The sequence below is a fragment of the Barbus barbus genome (assembly GCF_936440315.1).
Source record: "Barbus barbus genome assembly, chromosome: 40".
NCBI lineage: Eukaryota > Metazoa > Chordata > Actinopteri > Cypriniformes > Cyprinidae > Barbus > Barbus barbus.
This window is the reverse complement of record NC_136718.1, coordinates 13240345-13259305: the sequence shown is the minus strand read 5'-3', so window position 1 is coordinate 13259305 and position 18961 is coordinate 13240345. Positions and strand designations below refer to the sequence as shown.

The 18961-nt window shown below is 34.6% G+C and overlaps 2 protein-coding genes across 2 annotated transcripts in view; one reads left to right on the top strand and one right to left on the bottom strand.

The window, feature by feature from the left end:
• Positions 1-32: 32 nt before the first annotated feature.
• LOC306859109 (putative beta-lactamase-like 1) lies at positions 33-6256 on the bottom strand. Its single transcript, XM_079399954.1, has 8 exons — positions 6229-6256; positions 6051-6136; positions 5634-5761; positions 5036-5145; positions 4769-4926; positions 3888-4123; positions 2635-2740; positions 33-2478 (listed from the first exon to the last, which is right to left on the bottom strand). Exons 3-8 carry the CDS (start codon positions 5737-5739, stop codon positions 1500-1502), a joined length of 1695 nt encoding a protein of 564 aa, XP_079256080.1. The 5' UTR covers positions 5740-5761; positions 6051-6136; positions 6229-6256; the 3' UTR covers positions 33-1499.
• A 5472-nt stretch (positions 6257-11728) lies between these two features.
• The window catches only part of LOC306859548 (ephrin type-B receptor 2-like), a gene marked incomplete at both ends in the record, with an annotated part of 59479 nt that continues 52246 nt past the window's right edge, over positions 11729-18961 (top strand). Inside the window, one exon of the mRNA XM_079400616.1 lies at positions 11729-11828. Within this exon, the coding sequence (XP_079256742.1) occupies positions 11729-11828 (100 nt within the window). The remainder of the gene's footprint in view (positions 11829-18961) is intronic.

The window sequence follows — 18961 nt, the reverse complement described above, 5'->3', positions numbered from 1 at the left end:
TTTGGAAGATATCATAAATTGTAAGATGATTTACTGTGTTATACACTTTTATTGTGCAGGATAACAGAAAGATACAGTACAATATTCTAGGTCACTTATTTTTCGGTTGCACAGTTTATGGTTACTTGTGAACTGTCCTCTAACATATTGATTTTTGAAGATTTGTAGGTCAACAGTGATGTACAGCTTGATTTTCCCAGTTGTCAGTATTCTCAAGACTTGATTCCCAAGAAACAACAGGGCCATGACAGCGGATTACAGCTAGTGTTAGACCATATGTTAAGCTCAAATGTTCAGGCCTTTGATGGACTTTGTGTGCACAAATAAATGTATTTTTAATCAGTAAGTCACAATTCATTTCTTAAGTATATCCTGTTTTTCTACATTGTACAGTGCAACAATTATTCTATATTCTAATATGTTTTGCTAATGTTCCCATTAAGTTAAGAAACATTATGAAATGTTCTTGTTTAAAATGCACAGTTCAAAAAAGTTTGGTTATTATTACATTAACATCTCAAATCTTGGAGAATACAAATTTACTGGTAAATAATCAAAACACATGTAGCATCCCACATTATATGTATATAATATACGGTATATATATACACATCCATATACCATAGATTTTTAAGTAGGGCTATATGTATTCTATTTGTTTAAGTTAGTGCATATACAGTACTGTATAAAAGTATATAGATTTAGAAAAACAACATTTACATTATGGATAAAAATCAAGACGCAAAAATGAGGCCTGTTCACGCCAAGTAGGATAACTATAAAAAAATATAACAGTGACTGTATTAGCATCCACATCAACTCACAATAACATTATATTAATCACACGCTGCTGTTTTGTTATCTGTACCTTTAAATGCTTTAAATGCTATTGTTTTTCTGTGTCAATATCATTTTATTTGTGTTATGGATTTCCCTTTTCTCATACATTCAGATTGCTTAAAACTTTATAGTTATCATTATAGTTATCCTTGATGTGAATGGGCATTTACAGTGGTTTGCATTCAAAGACAAATAAAATGTGTAAAACCAAGATATTAGTATTAGAGCTGAAATTTGCTTTTTGCTATCTCTAGCTGAACTCAGCAATGTGCTGATCAAGGTTACACAAAATTGGGTACTTTGGAAACTGATGCACAGGTGCAAATGCTTAGGAAAGGCACACACTTTACTTTTAATTAAGACATGCAGTTCAAGCTTCTTGTAAACACACAAATGAATGGAGGGTTGCCAATTGTGAATAGATATTCCTCTGAAGAAAGGGAAAACAACAGCTGGAGATGCTGTACATAAAAATTACCATTTTGAAAATGGTCAAAATAAGAATAAGAAAAGTATTCTAAATATACATTCAGCATCTTGAGACAAAAGTTGATTAAAATGTACACAATCATAGGTTGAAGTTCCTCCGAATTTGACACTTTCATCCTAAAGAGCACCTTTTAGCTTGTTAACTCCAAAAGCATGATCAAATGATTTCTTCAACCACTGAAAATCGGTTTGCGAAGTATCCGTGTGACTTTATAAGTGTTTAACCCCGGGACATCAAAACCTGGTGAGAGCCCCTTTTTGTTAAAGATGTAAAAGTTAAAAAGCTGCCCATCCTGAGATGCAAGAGACACCGAAGCAGCGTTAACTTTAAGCTGACATGGGTACTCCTTCTCAAACACCACCCTGAACACCCTATCCTGCAGATAACTGAGTTTCAAACTTCTGTACTTCATGGGAACCATTGTGTCTACTTGAGGTCCAAACTGCTCCAGAGACAGCACTCCATCTGCATCTGTTTTGATCTCATAGAACGTTATGCTGCTATAAGTAAAGTAACCTATGTAGGGAACAGGGTCTGGAGTAGGAATGAGAACACGAGGTGCATCTCTGAAGGCACTTTCCATGGCAGGAATGAGTGAACTGTAGACTTTAGCCGTAAGATCCTCATCTTCAGGTTTGCTTCCAGCCATTAGGATGACCAACCCCAGCTTCAAGCGAGGAACGAGGGAGATTGAGGCCGAATAACCATCCAGATCTCCATCTTTGCGGATTACGTCATAGTCCAACTGTTCATTGACCTCCCACGGTGTGCCAGTTTGTTCAGCAAAGTAGCTATTTTCACAGCGAAACAGAGGAGTTAGCATGGTTTTTAGGGTGTCAGGTTGGAGAACCGGGCGGTAGTATGCGCCTAGGAGCATCATCACCAGTTTGGCCATGTCTGCAGGTGTGGAGTACATTTGCCCTGATGGTCTATACCAACCAAGGTCATAGAGGGGTGCGGGACGCCCGCTTGAGTAAACACCTATCACCATCCGGTTTTCTGTTTGAGAGGTGATTTCGAATCCAGTGTCCTCCATTCCCAGCGGCTGCAGGATATTTTCAGACACCCATCGCTGATAATCCACCCCCGCTACCTTCTCTGCCATCACGTGGGCCAGCAGGGAGAAGGCCAGGTTGCTGTATTGGCATCTGAGGACAGCAGAGGACTAGAATTACTTCCTCTAGGGAGAATCCACAAGTGCATTCATTGTGCTGTCATCAATTATTTACACCTCCTCTCATTCATTAAACATCCTCTCAATACAAGTTTGAAGAGGGAAATATACTATCTTTGTACTAGCTTACTTTGTTCCAGGGTCAGCCACGAGAACATCATCTTGTAATAAATCCACAGCAGCCTGAGTGTTGCCTTTCCACAGTAAAGTAGTCGCCCGGAGCCGCCTGGGTAAACCTATAATCAATGATGAATCCAAAATACACACAGTTTTTCATTTATTAAAGATTCATTATCAAAGATATTTTAATATTCTGAAGTTTGCAATTTAAAAGTAAAATTATTGGGGATGCATCAATATTAATTTTCAAGCTGATTATTTTCATGTTATGCCTTTGGCAGATACTTAAAATACATGCTATTTTGTCTCAATTAAATAATAAATTAAAACAATAAAACTATAAATCAGTCATTTCGAATGCTACACTATTACGTTACGTACTATTACGTTTATTTTCTCATTTCTAATTTGCACATACTTGACCTGTACATACATAGTTGTCTATATTATATATTGTGTTTTTGCTGCTTTGTACATTGCCTATTTGGTTATTTGTTGTTATTCTTTTATTATCTGTGTCCTGTCCTGTTGCTGTCTTTCTGTTGCACTGCGGAGCTTCTGTCACTACAACAAATTCCTTGTATGTGTAAACAGACCTGGCCAATAAAGCTCATTCTGATTCTGATTCTGATTTATAAAAAATTATATATTTGATAAAGATTTTTTTAATAGCGTCAGTAACATCTTAATGTTTTTAAAGATTACCTTTTAAATGAACAGCAAAAGTAATGCAAAAGGAGGAAATTGGTATGTTCAATTAAAATAAGACACAAGGTCACATTGTGAAATATGAAATCATAATTGGGAAATAAAGATATAAAAGCATGATTATCTTTTATTTCTTCTATTTTTTTTTTTACTCCAAGGCAGATAGTTTTTCATTACACACTGCTGTAATGGAAGAAAACAATTCCTTTGTAAATTTCCTGTCTTAAAATAGCTATTTCTGACTGCAATTAAGTGTACCAGTATAATCAGTATATTTCTGGCACATTATATAAACATCAGTTTGGGGTAAACTGAGTACAGTATGTTAGGCCATTCTTTCAGGTCTAATCCTACACTAGAGGCGAACCCACTTAGTCATGTTAGGCAACAGAGCTGTTTAGGGTAGCCGTGGAAATTCTTAGTCTAAAAACAGTTGATCTAATTACAGGTTTCACCTTCTTTATTTTTACAGCACTAATTGTATACATGCTAATCATAATCTATTACTGATCTAAACACCACGTTGAGGTCAGTTACAGATAACGTGGTGCTCACCTGACAGCTGACTGGCCATCCTTCTCAGGGTAACTGAGGACATGTGGACTTCAGCCTCTTTGCTCAAGCCGTCAGAGGTGGATTTGAGGTCATGATCCCTTCTTTTCCCTAGAGGGTTTTTTATGGTGAAGTTCTTAACATACTTCCCCAGAGGGTCATCCAAGGAACCCACTTTTCCATTCTCCCAAAGTTTGTACAGCATCAAGGTGGGGAAGATTTTAGACAGGCTTGCAATTCTTTGGTAACAAACAACAAAGAAGCGCATTACAAAATGAGCCATAACTATAAATGTATAATACTAAATGTTTATATAAATATGTATATCTATATTTAAATTTCAAGGTGGTGGCATCAACTTTTTGATTAAATTTATTGTCACTAAATATATGTTTTACATAACCTTGCCAGAACGTTGCCAGTTGCCTACTAAGAATGTTCTCGATTAGCGGGAAAGATATTTAAACAACAGTTTTTGTTACCTATGTTTTGTTGGTGTAACTGATGCTTGGGGGAACTTTTGCCCCTGCGCGATTACTTAGATTCCCATTGAAATGAAAATTTACAGAATAACTGTAAATGTGACCTTACTATTAAATCTAACTTTTGTATTTACATTTTATGTGTGTACTAGGGTTGCCAGGTCTGTGTAACAAAACCAGCCCAATTGCAACAGTATGAAAGCAGCACAAGTTTGCAAGAAAACTGTGGACTTGGCAACACTGATATAAACTGAACATACTGTATATGCAAAAAGAATACATAGTTGACTTTTGCTCTGTTATTTAAATTTTAATTAATCGTGAAACACCTGTAAGCCCTAAAGCAAGAGAAGGTGGAGCATAATCATAAAATCATTAGCGTGCAAAGCCATTATAACCCACCTATAAATTGTGTACTCATTTACAGGGGGAGACGTGGGGTCACTTCCATTCCTTCTGCCAAAATTACCATTCCACAATACAGAATCATTAAATATTACAATGGCAGAGATGGCTGGCAGTTTTGTGGCGTCAATGTTGGTCCTCAAAAGAGCATCCACCTGGAGTAAAATCATATTTGTAATCGTTATCAAACTTATTTTTCAGCATCAGACAGTTCTAATCAGGAATCCAGACAGAAAGAACTTGTAAATGACTTGGCGGTCTGACCTTATCCAAAGCTTCCATGAGGACTGGTATCGGGTGCTTCAATGGCACAGGCTCAGGGAAACGTGGGCACATCTTCTCCTCTTTCACTTCTTTTGCATAACTTTTATCCTCTGCAAAGTAACAAGATTATATGTACACAAAACATTGGAGCTGAATATAAAATAACATGTTAATGCCTGAATCCCTCATATGTCATTTATCATAATATATAATGCATTTGACATGAAATGGAGCATGTGGGGCGGGTGTTCAGTCCATTATCATGTATTTTACACAAAGTTGTTTTTCCCTTCCCCCAGTGATAATCAGGCTTTACAGAACACAGTAATCTACAAGCCACTATGTCGAGCTCTGGGTAATCCATAGGCAATTCCTGCAAACCATTAATTAAGCACAAGCAGATCGAGAAGCCAAATGTAAGGATGTTCTCCGATGCTGTAAGTGCTGTTTAGGCATTTCTAATCATTAAGTTCAAAAAAGAACAAGAACGATTTCTTTTATTCAAAATAATCATTTGCCATTCATTCACTGAGATCTGATGGCCACTTCCCCAATCTTTCTATTGTACAGTAGCTCTTTAATTTGGATTTTAATTTACCTGGTTTTGCTTTGGGAAGCCTGTACTGCCAAATGAAACAGACCGTCATTACAAAGGAGAGAAGCAGAAAGAAGACCATTCCTAATTTTGTCCATTTCACTTTCATCTTTGCAGTCTGGTGGTCTTCTCTGGCAGGTTTAATGAGAAAGAACAGTTTTACAGACGCAAACTTCTGATTTTTATATATATATATATATATATATATATATATAGACTAGGCTAGTCACATCACATATTGCACATAAATAATGTATATTTAATCTTTGACAAGAATAAAAAAAGTTACACTGATTACTGTAATATTTTATATAAGCATGATAAAAAAAATAAACATTGTGTACTGCTCATGATATTATTTCCACTGTATTTTCTACTGTAAGGTATAATATTCACAGGATAAATGAAAAGATGTCTTACCACAGGGTTTACTCCTTTAAGACAAATTCAGAGTTCCGTATGATCCTGCCACAACTGTTAGGTCTATCCATGCAGAGGCTTGTTTTCTAAAAACCAACAAACAAAAAAAAACATTCAAAGTTGAATTCCATTAAAGCTGATAACATAGAGACATAACCAGAGCTTACTAGCCACTCACCAGCCATGCTTTAATCTTAACAAGCACTGACTTCTCAGCATCCTCTCGTCCAGCTGCAGGCCTGCACGTCATAATCTGAAGATATCCTTCTTTAAAACCTCACTCCTGATCTTTACACATCCATTCTGTTCATTCAGTTTATGTATTTATATATATATATATATATATATATATATATAGAACACACACACACACACACACACATAATATATATAATTATATATATATATATATATATATATATATATATATAAATAATTGGAATTTAAACTTTTTAAATTATTCTCAGTTATATCAATTCAGTTATATTAATTCAATAATATACAGATTATTGATTTAAAAAAGCAAAGAGAAATAAAATATATTCATTTTTGTTAAATCATAAAATGTAATATAATTAATTCAATAATATAATATAATTAAAATAATATACAGTAATTAATATAATATAATAATTTAAGCTTACATTCTTTAATTATTAATATTAGATATTATAATATTTAACAAAATGCTGTTAGTCGATTATGCAGAGCACCATTTGCACAATACGCTATTTGTCTTAATAGATTAGTATAAAAGACTGTTATTTATCTCATATGGAAAAAGTAGGTTTATATATTTCATATATTATTTCTTACAAAAGCAATTGTTACAAATGTACCACACTGTGTTTCATGAAACAAAATTAATTTTAAAGGCTGAACATGCAGATAATCTTGCATTTTTTCAACAGTTGTCACAAGAGGGCAGCACATTCTATTGTATTATTTTGTTAACAGATTATTTTATATCTGTTTTGTTTTTCTCTAAATCTCCATCAGAGAGCAACCCGCAACAGTCAGAATGACAATTTTAAATAAGAATTTGCAAATAAATAAAAAAACTAGCATTGACACATATCAGTTGCATTGCATGGCTTACGTGCCTGGGAGCCAGTTCAATAATGAATCAGGCACAAAGTGATTATCAGTGCCATAAAAAGAGAATTATTGACTGGTAGCCATTTGCTTGACTGAACTACTTATTTGAGCTTGTCCTCCTGGTTTTGAAGCATGGCAGAGAGCTGCTCCCCAGACCCCTGCCCTCGGGCTCCATGTCTAAACTGATAGTGAGATCAATACCATCAGCCTGTTGATGGTGGTTTTATTGTGCCCACACAATCCCATATCTAATAACATAAACATATGTCAATCTGCTAATTATACCTGACAAAATCAATTGTGTGTCACCTAAATGTAGTAGCGTGAGATAGGGAAGAGTTTATCGACCCAGACCATTATATTGTTTTCATTTTTACATTTAATTATTCTTTTTCTTTCTTTCACATATTCTTTAAGCCCATACCTTGATGACTTTCCCCAAAACTGAAGACTTGGGGTGCTGTCAGCTGATATCGTCTTACTATTTTCAGAGCCTAATTCACAGAAGACTATGTGCGTGCTCCAGATATGAAATTACTTATGAAATATTCGCTCGTCCTCCAGGCCTTGTTCATCTTTACAGAAGTCCTGGAAATGTCAAAAAGAGCAAATCTGAGTCACCTCTGTGAGCAAGGTCCATTTTTCCAATTTAGAGCAGCAGGATTAGACAGACAGACCCATATCAGTGCGTGTTACTATCAGAAGCCATCAAAATGGCACGGCGGGGTGTCATGTTTGCTTTATACACTCACAAAAGAGAGTATATTGTGGGTCTGTGCTCTCATGGGAGAGTTTGGAGCAAGACGCACTGACCTTCTTTAAGGATCGCTGACCTTTGAGCTTGGTTAGTTTCAGACTTTAGTGCTGAATCATTGATACAAACCATAATGTGATTGTATTGATCATACAGAACTTTACATTTGTACAGGTTATTAAACTTTTTTATTTAATATTTAAACATCTTATTAAATGTTGTATTTATATTAACATTTTAAATTTGATTAAATATGTTGAACATTTTTATTCTGTATTTGTATTCTAAATTTGCATATGTATTTTATGTATAAAATCTAAAAAAATGAATATGTATGAATATGAATTAGGGGTGGGAGAAAAAATCGATCCATCGATGCATCACGATTCTCTCTCCAACGATTCAGAATCGATTCTGAGCTTAGTTTTTAACCGGATGACGCTGAGTTTGCTTTAGAAACACCCGTATTCTGCTTGCTTCCAATTGCTCACACACATACACCACTCGAACCTTCCGTAAAATAATCTTTCAGAAAGTTCGGATAGGTTGAAGCGAATTACAACGACATTCACGGGCTTCATTGCACAGGATGCGCTGTGAGAGACGCGCGCTTTGTTTGATGTTACACTTGAAGTGTGCGGTCTCGCCCGTCGGTATTTTCCTTACAAATGCTCTACGAAGTCATCATTTATGTGGTTTGGAATGCAGTGGACTTATATATTTGACTTATATATTTAAAATAAGAACCTCACTAACAGAAGGCTGCTTTCAATTTCAAATGCTGACGAGCGCTTTGTTTGTGTAGACTGCTCGCGCATGCGGCTGTGCGCGACTCTGTGTGTGGTTTAATGTATCTGCGTCTCAAAATGGTTTTATGACGCAAAATTAATGTAAACACAGCCAGTTATATATACACACACACGCACTCACTCTCACACACACACACACACACACACACATACTATGGCAAGCCGTCTTAGCATTTAATCTATAAGCCGTACTAGTATCTATTTTCATGCTAGTACTTATTTTTTAGATACTAGTATCTTTTCCATTAAGTACTAGTCTTATTCATTAGCTACTAGTACTTATTCATTAGGTACTAGTACTTATTCATTAGCTACTAGTGCTTATTCTTTAGCTACTAGTGTCTTTTGTAAAGTTACTAGTACTTATTCATTAGATACTAGTTCTTATTCATTAGATACTAGTACTTATTCCAATAGTGACTAGTATTTACTTATACTCTTCTTGTTAAGACCAAATAGAACTAGTTCTTTATGGCAAGCCGTCTTAGCACACACACACGCTCACACACACACACACACACACACACACACACACATATAAATATATATATATATATAAAACTGGCTGTGTTTACATTCATTTTGTGTCATAAAACTATAAATATATAGTTATTATGGGAGTGTTTAGCTTGTAGTAAACTGGCTCATCTCCATCCCTGTCACGTTATGACTGAACACTGGAGCTTGACAGACACATGGTCACTTTCCAAAATAACCCAGTAATCACTTACACAGATGAGTGGAAGTAAAGAGAAAATACTGTAGGCATGTTTCCAAGTGACAAAAAAATACTAATGAACCGAACATTTCCATAAAGCCCTGTGAAATGTAATTAATTCAAATTATTAAGCAGAATGAAGCATTTTAGTCACCATTCAGGACAAAAATAAGCTATTTTTCTGTATTATGACTGTAATTATAGAGTGCAACTGTATGATGTCACTGCTCTCTTGTATATCTTTGTGAGCTTAAATGAGGACCTTTTGTTCTCTTATTAAAACACACCCACATGCAGTTTAAAATTGTAATATAATCAATTGGTTTAACAGTGCTTCACGGTCTTGTATTAAAAACAGGATACATATATATATATATATATATAACAGTCAGTGATATGAGCCAGAGTAAAAACCAGTTTCATGGTTCAATTCATGACCCACAAGTCAAGACAGATTAGACCTGATTGGGTTGTTGGTGCCATATGTGACCTACAATCTGCGCTCTGCTAGCATTAGTAGACAGGAGGGTCGCCAATCTCCCTGGGCAAAGGTTTCCATGGAAACGACCCCTGGATTCTCTAGTCTGCCGTTTTGCAGTCCTCACTCATCTTGAGGCTGAATTATCCTAGATTCCTTTATGTCAGTTCCATATTCTTCTGCTCTATTTCCTCCCTCTCTCGCCCTCTCTCTCTTTCCCTAATTCTCTGTCTCTCTCTTTCCTGTGGTCTTTCCCTCTCTTGCTCTTGCTAAGAGCTCTGTTGTATGCCATTTGGAATTTCACAGAAATGTGTATAATCATGCTCTATTTTTAATGAGTCATCTTGATTTTCCTCTTCAGTTGTGTGTTTTTAGGCACAAGCAAATGTGTAGTGCAGTGCTGTCTTATGACTACAATCTGTATTTATTCTTTTTATCCGCTCTTCCTGCAAATATGTTTTTGACTGAGTGTACTAAAAGAGAAATTTACATTTTTATTTGTAACTATGCTAACAGCTCCACTCTTCAGGATCTGAAATGATATCTTAAATGCAGTGATACACTAGGTGGAAGTACAATAATCCATGTATGAGGGCTGAAGTACTAATGGAGGTTCTCACATGGGAGTCAAAGATCACGAGCGGCGGTGTTGAGAAACGAGGCCATTTGTCTTCTTCACACCAGCCCCTTGTGTGATCTGTCAGCTTTGTAATCTTCAAAACCATAAAATTGCAAGTGGCTCAAGGGATTAGAGAACTATTTGATAGACGACCACATACATTACTCTATCAGTTCACCCCCTCAACCCCCCTGCGCCTAGACCGCACATTTTTCACCCAAACTCCAGGGGGCACTGTTGGTATAATATGAATTTATAGTGTCATTGATCAACCAAAGTGAATTCCGTGCAAATTATTTGGCTTGTGTATCCAGTAGAAGCATGCTACTAATTTCAAATTTCGAAATGAATAATTATTTATTTGATTTAAATGCCGCATGTGTCTTTTTATGTGACTTCCGAAGTTATTTATTAGTTATTAGACTAGACGTTTAATCATCATTTAATGACCAACATTATAATTATTAGTTTATCAGTTGCTAACATATATAGAAAAAAATCCAGAATAAATAAATAAATAAATAAAATACGGTTTAAATCTTAGTATGCTAACAGCCCCCCCCCCCATTAAATTCAGATTATTATTCCAGTTTGACATTTTCTTATTTTTATTTTTTTAACAATTTATTTATAAGTATTCTTATTATTATTAAAAGGATTATTATTTAATATATTAATATTAATTATTTTAAATGAAAGTAAATTAATACATTTAAAATATAATGTAATGTATTATCATTAATATAATATATAGTAATAATATCATAAATGTAATATAATATTATATTTAACTTAATATTAATAATTTTAAATGAATGCAAATTAATACATTTAAAATTGAATTTAGAAAATAATTAACTAATATAATATTATATAATATAATGGTATTTAACTTAATGTTAATTATTTTTTAATGAAAGCAAATTAATATATTTAAAATTTAATTTAGAAAATAATTAACTAATATAATATAATATAATATAATATAATATAATATAATATAATATAATATAATATAATATAATATAATATAATATAATATAATATAATATAATATCTTGCAGACACTAGTCATTCCCGCCCCCTCGTCTGCGTTTCATTGGTTTCGTCCAAACTTGCTTTAGTTCTTCCAGTCCGATGGGGTTTAATCGAGTGCTTGTGATCATAGTGTGTTCATAGATGGCCTGCCGGACAAGTTTTCAATGAATATTCTAGGTCTTTACAGTCAAATGCCCAAATTCACGGCAATTATGGATATAATTCGTTTGTTATGGATAATACGTATTGTGTGGGCTGTTGAAGGTAAGAGCATGTGTCTGTCAAGCGTGCGTGCTTTGAAATGTCTGTTACTTTTTACGCTACATGATGCTGATGATATTGATTAAATTAAGATGATACTTTTTAAATAAAGCCGCCGATACTAATGTTTTACAGTCATGTCACATTATCTCAAGTTAAAGGCTTTCGTTTCCATTTAAGTGCACCGAAAACAGGTGCACTGCAACAGTCTGTGGGTATAAATGAGTTACAATGGCTCTCCTTTGGTCAACTCTTATTCTCCATTTTCATCAACACAATATAAACCCTTCAATCAGAGCAAAAGTTAAAGGAATTGTTCACCAAAAATGAAATTCTTTCATCGTTTATTCACCCTCATGTTGTTCCTTTATATCTGTGTAACACAAAAGATGATGTTAGGCAGCCTATTCCATTCACTTTCATCAAAGTAAATGGTGACTGAGGCTCATTCTGCCTTACATCTCCTTTTGTGTTTCACAGAAGAAAGGCATACAGATTTGGAACAGCACAATGGTATAAATGATGTCTCATTATCAGGTCCCTCAGTCTCTCTCACAGAATGATCTTTAGTAGCATTAGAGAACATATAGACTCAAACCTAGTGAGCTGTCCAGTAACTAGACGGCATTTTTTGGTGTTATAAGAATGCAAATAGGTGCCCAGAAAGCTGTCTAGGTTTGAAATCCATAGAGTAGTATTGAAACTGAAAATATCCAGTCCTTTCCATGGTACATTTTCTCTGTCAAGCTCCAGTCTTTCTGTTAATACAAGTGGACCATAATCTCAAATCTCTGCCTGGAGATCTGCATCAGCACCTCATCACCACCTGAGAGCTTCAGGAGAGCTGCAAGGACCATCTTTTTCTAAACTCCACAGTAAAGTCTGACCTTAATATATGAACAAAAACAGTGGCATAATTAAGACAGTAGATGTGTGTTGACATAATTTCGATTCTCATTAGAAGTCATTAGATTCTCAGTCGATGTGCTTCTAGAAGTTCTTCCTATACTCATTATATCTTGGAGTAGCTTCTTGTTGGTATGATGGACCTGTTGCAGCAAGACATGGGAGGAGAAACATTACAATTGTTACACATTTCCTTTGAGCATGATTTCATCTATGATTTTATCATTTTGTTCTTAATCACTCTCGTTATTCACTCTTAAAAATAAATGTTCCATAAAGGGGGTTTGTGATGATTCCCCAAAGAACCATTCAGTGAACAGTTCCATTTTTTTCTTTAATGTGAAGAACATCTGAATAAGAACCTTTTTCCACTGACCACTATAAATAATGTGCAATGGAAAGCCATCCACGGAGGATGTTAAAGGTTCTTCATTGAACTATAGATGCCAGCAGAAACCTTTTTTTTTTTTTTTTTTTTTTTTTTTTTAAGAGTGTAGTACTAGTGATTAATTTATATTTGTTACCTGTTGTATGGAAATTTCTCTGTGGAATGTCAGATGAGAGTTTTGCTTTGTTGATTATGCTATTCTGATGATAAACCATCAGTTTATAGTTAGTTCACTAAACAGTGCTTACATGACGCTTAGCCATACCCTGAAAACACACCATCCATTCCTGTTTGTTTGATTCTGTCTGATGAATGTGAGGAGTAAAAGCTCATTTATCACACCTCAGAGCAGATACAGATCTTCTTGGGAGAGAAATAATTCTTTACAGCATTGAGAAATGCATGACTTAGGCTGCGACTAAGGACATAGATATTTCCTCAAGTGAGTGAGGATGTCTGTGTGAATTAGACCCCGCTTTGACTAATCTAATGAATCTATCCTGTTTCAATTTTGTTGGCTGGGTTCTTCATTTGCCCAAGGGCAGTGAGTAAATGATTTGCTGTAATGTGAAGAAAATACATGGCTGGACTGCCACTTAAGCTCCCGTTCTGTTTTGTTCTGTCAATCCTGTTGCAAGCTATAATGACAGGACTGTGCAGGAAAAGCAGACTCCCTCAGCTTATGTAGGGAAAGTAGTATATGCATAAATTATAGTGGCTGTTTGTTCTGTTAGAAATACACTATTTAAAGTTTTCACAGGATTTACTAGTGAATATGACCCATACTGTATATCACTGCAGGTGATGGGTAAAGTTTTTTTTAGGTGCTATTAATTTATTCAAAATTAAAAATGCAATTCATGCATACAATGACTTGAATACACATCTTCAAGTTTAGTTTAGGTTGTTAAATGTCATTTGATATGACTCCCCTGCCAGATTATAACTATATAATATATAATTAAAAGGAACTTAAACCATAAAAATTATTTGAAATGAAATAATAAATGTTAACTGAAGTAAAATAAATGTGCTATACCTGAAATAAAATATATAATATTTTATTTTAGCTTGATACTAAGGAATTATTTCTCATTTTGATTTACCTTGCTGTACTAAAATAAACTAAAAATTATATACACGTGCATAAATACATTTAATTAAATCAAATTAAATAAAAAATATTAATAAAAACTATAATAGTATCTTAATATTACTTTAGGCTCCCGAGACCCTACAAATTTATTTGCTAATTAAAAATGATTATTATTACCTTGGGGAACACAACTGTTTAAAATAAATAAATGCATTTTAAGAATATACTCACCTGCATTCATGGTATAGTGGAAATGTTACTTTTTATATGATGGTTATATCACATTTTTAGTCTGGTATTGTCTTTTTCAGTTTTCAAAGCAATTTGAGACCATTATAAATACACTAATGATATGACCAGGATTTTTATAATATTTTTCCTTTTTTTTTTATTGTGGACCCTCTTGTATGCTATGACAATAAACGTGGGAGATTTTTAACTTAAGCAGTTGTTTCTGACCTGAACCACCAACTTTTTTTTCCCCCATACCAGAAGAGCAGCCATTTATCCCAGAAAGCACCTGGGTTTGATCGTTCGATCGTATGACATGTATGAGCACAGGGTCTGTGTGATGCATGTCATGCAGACCTCAGTCCTAGCTGCTCTCCCCCATCCCTCTTTATTAGGACCAAGACCTGCCTCTGGCATCTGCGGCATCTTTCCGAGCCTTTATATAAGCATGGCAAGCCTGACCATTTTCAGTCACGTCAGACAGTGGCGGCTCTGTGGCCTGTCAGCTTTGCAGAGCGACAGACAGAACAAACTGTCTCTGAATCAATGAATTTATGGGTGATGGGGAAACTGGGAGTTTCCATATGGCCTCTGATGAAATGACAAGATTTTGTCCACAGGCTTGTGAGGGGGTCAAAATGGTGAAATTATCAGGTATCCAAGAGGGACTTGCCATCTGCTTGACAATTTAATTATCCATCTGTCTCTCTGTCTTGTTGAGTGATCATTTTGAATAAAACAAGGTGAAATGGATTGTCCTCTTAATGTTAATTATTAGCCAGTTTGATGAGCGCCATCATATTGATTTAAATTCATACTATTTTTGAGTGCAGAGATGAGGATACAAAACAAATTTGGTTTGTAAACACTCAGAATCTCATTTAATAAAATGTCAAAGTGTCAGCTGTTATCGAGGAGCAATATCTCTCTAACTACCACACATGCGTGGGCAGACGTTTTTTTAAGTGGAGACCATAAGCAGGGTATAGTGGTCAGTGTGAAGAGTTTAAAGTAGCAATCCATCCGTTTTATGAATGTTTAATGTTGTTTAGAACAAGGAAATAAGCAGCACACAGGACAGGATGATACTCTATAGCTTCTCTCCAAAGTTGAAGTGAATAGTACAATATTGCACTACTATTAATACTGAAGTCCTCCAATTTAATTTTTGGTAGTCAATAATTGTGATAGTAAGATGGTACGCGTTGCATTTTTATGAAATGAGAGCTAGTCCACATTGTGATTCAAGGGACACAAAAGAAGCGCCAACTTCTGATACCCGATGGCGGTCATTATCAGGGAAAGAATACACCTCGGAACATCGACACTGACCAATCAGAATCAAGCATTTCAGAGAGTTGTGGAGTGCAACAGTCGGGTTCTGGAAGTAAAAATGCCATTAATTTTCTCCATGGGGAAATTGATTTTTAACAATAACTTATAAACGTTTAAAGTCAGACCAGCTGTGAGCTCTGAGGTTGTTTATTGATGGTATATAATAATATACCACAGCGCTGAGCTCCATCCAATCCCATGAAGCACTGCAAATGGTAATTGGGTTGGTCTCCCCACAATCACATCTTAAAAGGTTAGTTCACCCAGAAATGAAAATTGTCACTAATTACGCACCCTCATATCGTTCCAAACCTGCACGACCTTCGTTCATCTTCAGAATACAAATTAAGATATTTTTGACAAAATCCGAGAGTTTTCTGACAAATGAACAAATTTCTTATGGGTTTGAATGACATAAGGGTGAGTAAGTAATGACAGAATTTTCATTTTTTGGGGGGTGAACTAGGGTAAACGTACCTATTAAGCTCACCAAAATCTACATTGAGACATTTTTAGTGCACAAGATATTGGTTTCAGTACAAAACGTTATGTTAAAATAAAATATTAATATCTCACGCAAAAATATTTAATTTTATTTTAAATGACAAAAGCACTTTAATTAAGATACATCATTAAATTAAAAAAGTCTGGCTGTGCTGAATGGGTACATTTTTGTACCCTTTAAGCACACCCCTGTTCCCATTAAGCTCACGTCATGTTTTATTAAAAATTCTTGCTTATTTTAAGGAAAATATTTAAAGAATAATTGCAAAAATATATTTTTTTGAAGGTACAAAGTCAATTACAAAAAAAAAAAAACATAAAAAAACAGAACACTGAAATCAAGCAACAAGTTATTCAATTTGATCAGTTATATATTTATAGTGAAGTGTCATTTAAGCATATTGAATAATCTAGACTAGTCAACGTTTAAGTAACACATTAAAAAAAAACAAAAAAACAATAAAACATTTAATTCATGGGGATGAACACAGAAACTAGCCTCATTATGAAGCCTCTTTTTAAATGGATGTAAACTTATCTAGAGTCTCTTAAGGCTGGAATACACTACACAATTTCTGCCCCGATTTTCCACAGATTTACAGTCTGGAAACGTTGATGCTAGTTGCCAAAGATCAGAGCCAGTCTGCAGATTTGAGTTGATAGAATCCACAGAAAATCTATTAACTTAACTTAAAGTGGCAACCATAAGTTAATATGTGAAGTCTGTTTATTAAGTATTTGCATAGAGTTCAGTGTGGAAGAGCACACTGAGCTTATTTGGAGCAGCAACAATGTTTTATAAATTTCATGTAAAATGACAGGATTTTTGCTAAATAAATAGTGTAGGTCATGTATTAAGTTCATACATATTTTAATATGAACAACTATTATTAACAATATCTATAAAATTGTACTTTTTATTGATGTCATGCTGAAGCTGTGTGATTTTCATTTCATAGCAGTGCACCCTATAAGCTCACCTTAAAATAATATGAAATCTTTCAAAATTGCAGCACTACAAAACCACAGAACAGCAATAAACGGTCAATTTATAATATTATGGATGTAAAAGTACAAGCCAGTAATGCCTGTGAAGTAATATGTTAGCGTAGCACACAATCGTATACAGCTCGTCAGCTAACTGTGTTCTGTAGCGTCTGCGTTATGTTGCTAAAACTAGCTTTTGGATCTAATGTAATTATTTCCCACATCCAAGTTCCAGGTTATAATATGCAAAAGTTCGAACATTAATCTCTTAATTTTAGTAGTGAAAGTAGTGAAATGTAATTTCTATAGACGGAAAATATAAACTGTCTAATTAAATGAAATCATGAAACGTACAATGTTAAACAGTAAGTTATTAAAAGTTTACCAAAAATTACATTTTTAAGGCCCTATGAAATATGTTCTGCTATGAAAAAACAAATTCTGGTAAATCATTTTTTGGTAAATATTCCTTTAAAAATAATGATTTAATACTAATTCTATTATTAGTAGCAGTACTGTCATTATATGAAGTAATATTTCTGTCACAGTTTCTTCAAGTTAAGCCGAACTTATATTTTGACAGGTTGCTGTGAATACCTTTTAGATTTCTGTTTGTATATGATATGACTATATAGTAGTATTCTCAAAAGAAATGGTTAAATGCTCATGAAGTAACTGTCAGAGCAGTACTAGAGATTATGTTCATGTGTTTATTATATTGAGTCGGCAGAGGCTGAAGACACCACGAGCATCACGTGTGCTTCAGTATGTGAGTAGTAAAGGAAACCGTGCGTCTGCGCCGTCAGAGACCCGCAGAACATGCAGGATATTTTTGCAGCTTAATATTCACAGACACCAGTCCATATCACATTTTGATTTAAGTGTACTGACCTACTTTTGATTTATCCACAAAATTTGGTACATTCCGTGACATTCCACGTTATACAGTAAATTCGGTTTTATGACTGGATTCCACGACTCCATCCACATTTTCCGCATCGCTGAAATCATAAGGCCCTACATTCGCAGTGGTTCTTGAGATTGTAATTCTATCCCTCATTAAAGCCAGTATACAGTCTTGTACCTTTGTCTTTTTTTGCTTCAAATCAAAGAGCGTACTGTATATCATAGCTGGTTGGCTTGTTCATGACCTCTAGCGGTTTAACAAAGTTGTTTTTAAAATCCCTATGGCAAAAATAAATGTCAGGGTGATACAACTGTCCTGATATCATAATGAAGAAAAATGCCTAATTAACTAAGGATATGGCAAAAGTTTTAAAAATGCACATAAATCACATTAAGTTTTTCCTCTTCTTTGATGTGGACTTTTTAATTTGACATTAGGCTAACACTGATAAATTGAGTCCAGTTGTTTCTTGTGCTTGTCTGATGAAGATTTATTTGAGCATGTGGCTTTATTCTGCATTATTGTGTTGTTTATTTGATGAAGATTTATTTGAGCACATGGCATTATTGTGTTTGTGCTTGTTTGATTAAGATATATTGGATCATATGGTACATTAAGCATTTCACACCAGTCAAATCTGCATGCCACCCAAGCTGGAAAGATGTTTATATTGCTGCTACAAAAAAAGAAAATGTTTTTATGCCAGTCCATACACAGCATGGATGTATAAGTGCAATGTAATTCTAATGTATCTGAAACCTGGCTCAGTCACTATACTCACA

Bases quoted from the DNA above. Each gene is read 5' to 3' on its own strand.
- LOC306859109 (XM_079399954.1), bottom strand. From the start codon at position 5,739: ATGAAAGTGAAATGGACAAAATTAGGAATGGTCTTCTTTCTGCTTCTC. The intron at 5,146-5,633 runs GTAAATTAAAAT...GTTACTTTGCAG, and splicing joins GCTTCCCAAAGCAAAACCAG to AGGATAAAAGTTATGCAAAA. The intron at 2,741-3,887 runs GTGAGCACCACG...CATTGATTATAG, and splicing joins GATGGCCAGTCAGCTGTCAG to GTTTACCCAGGCGGCTCCGG.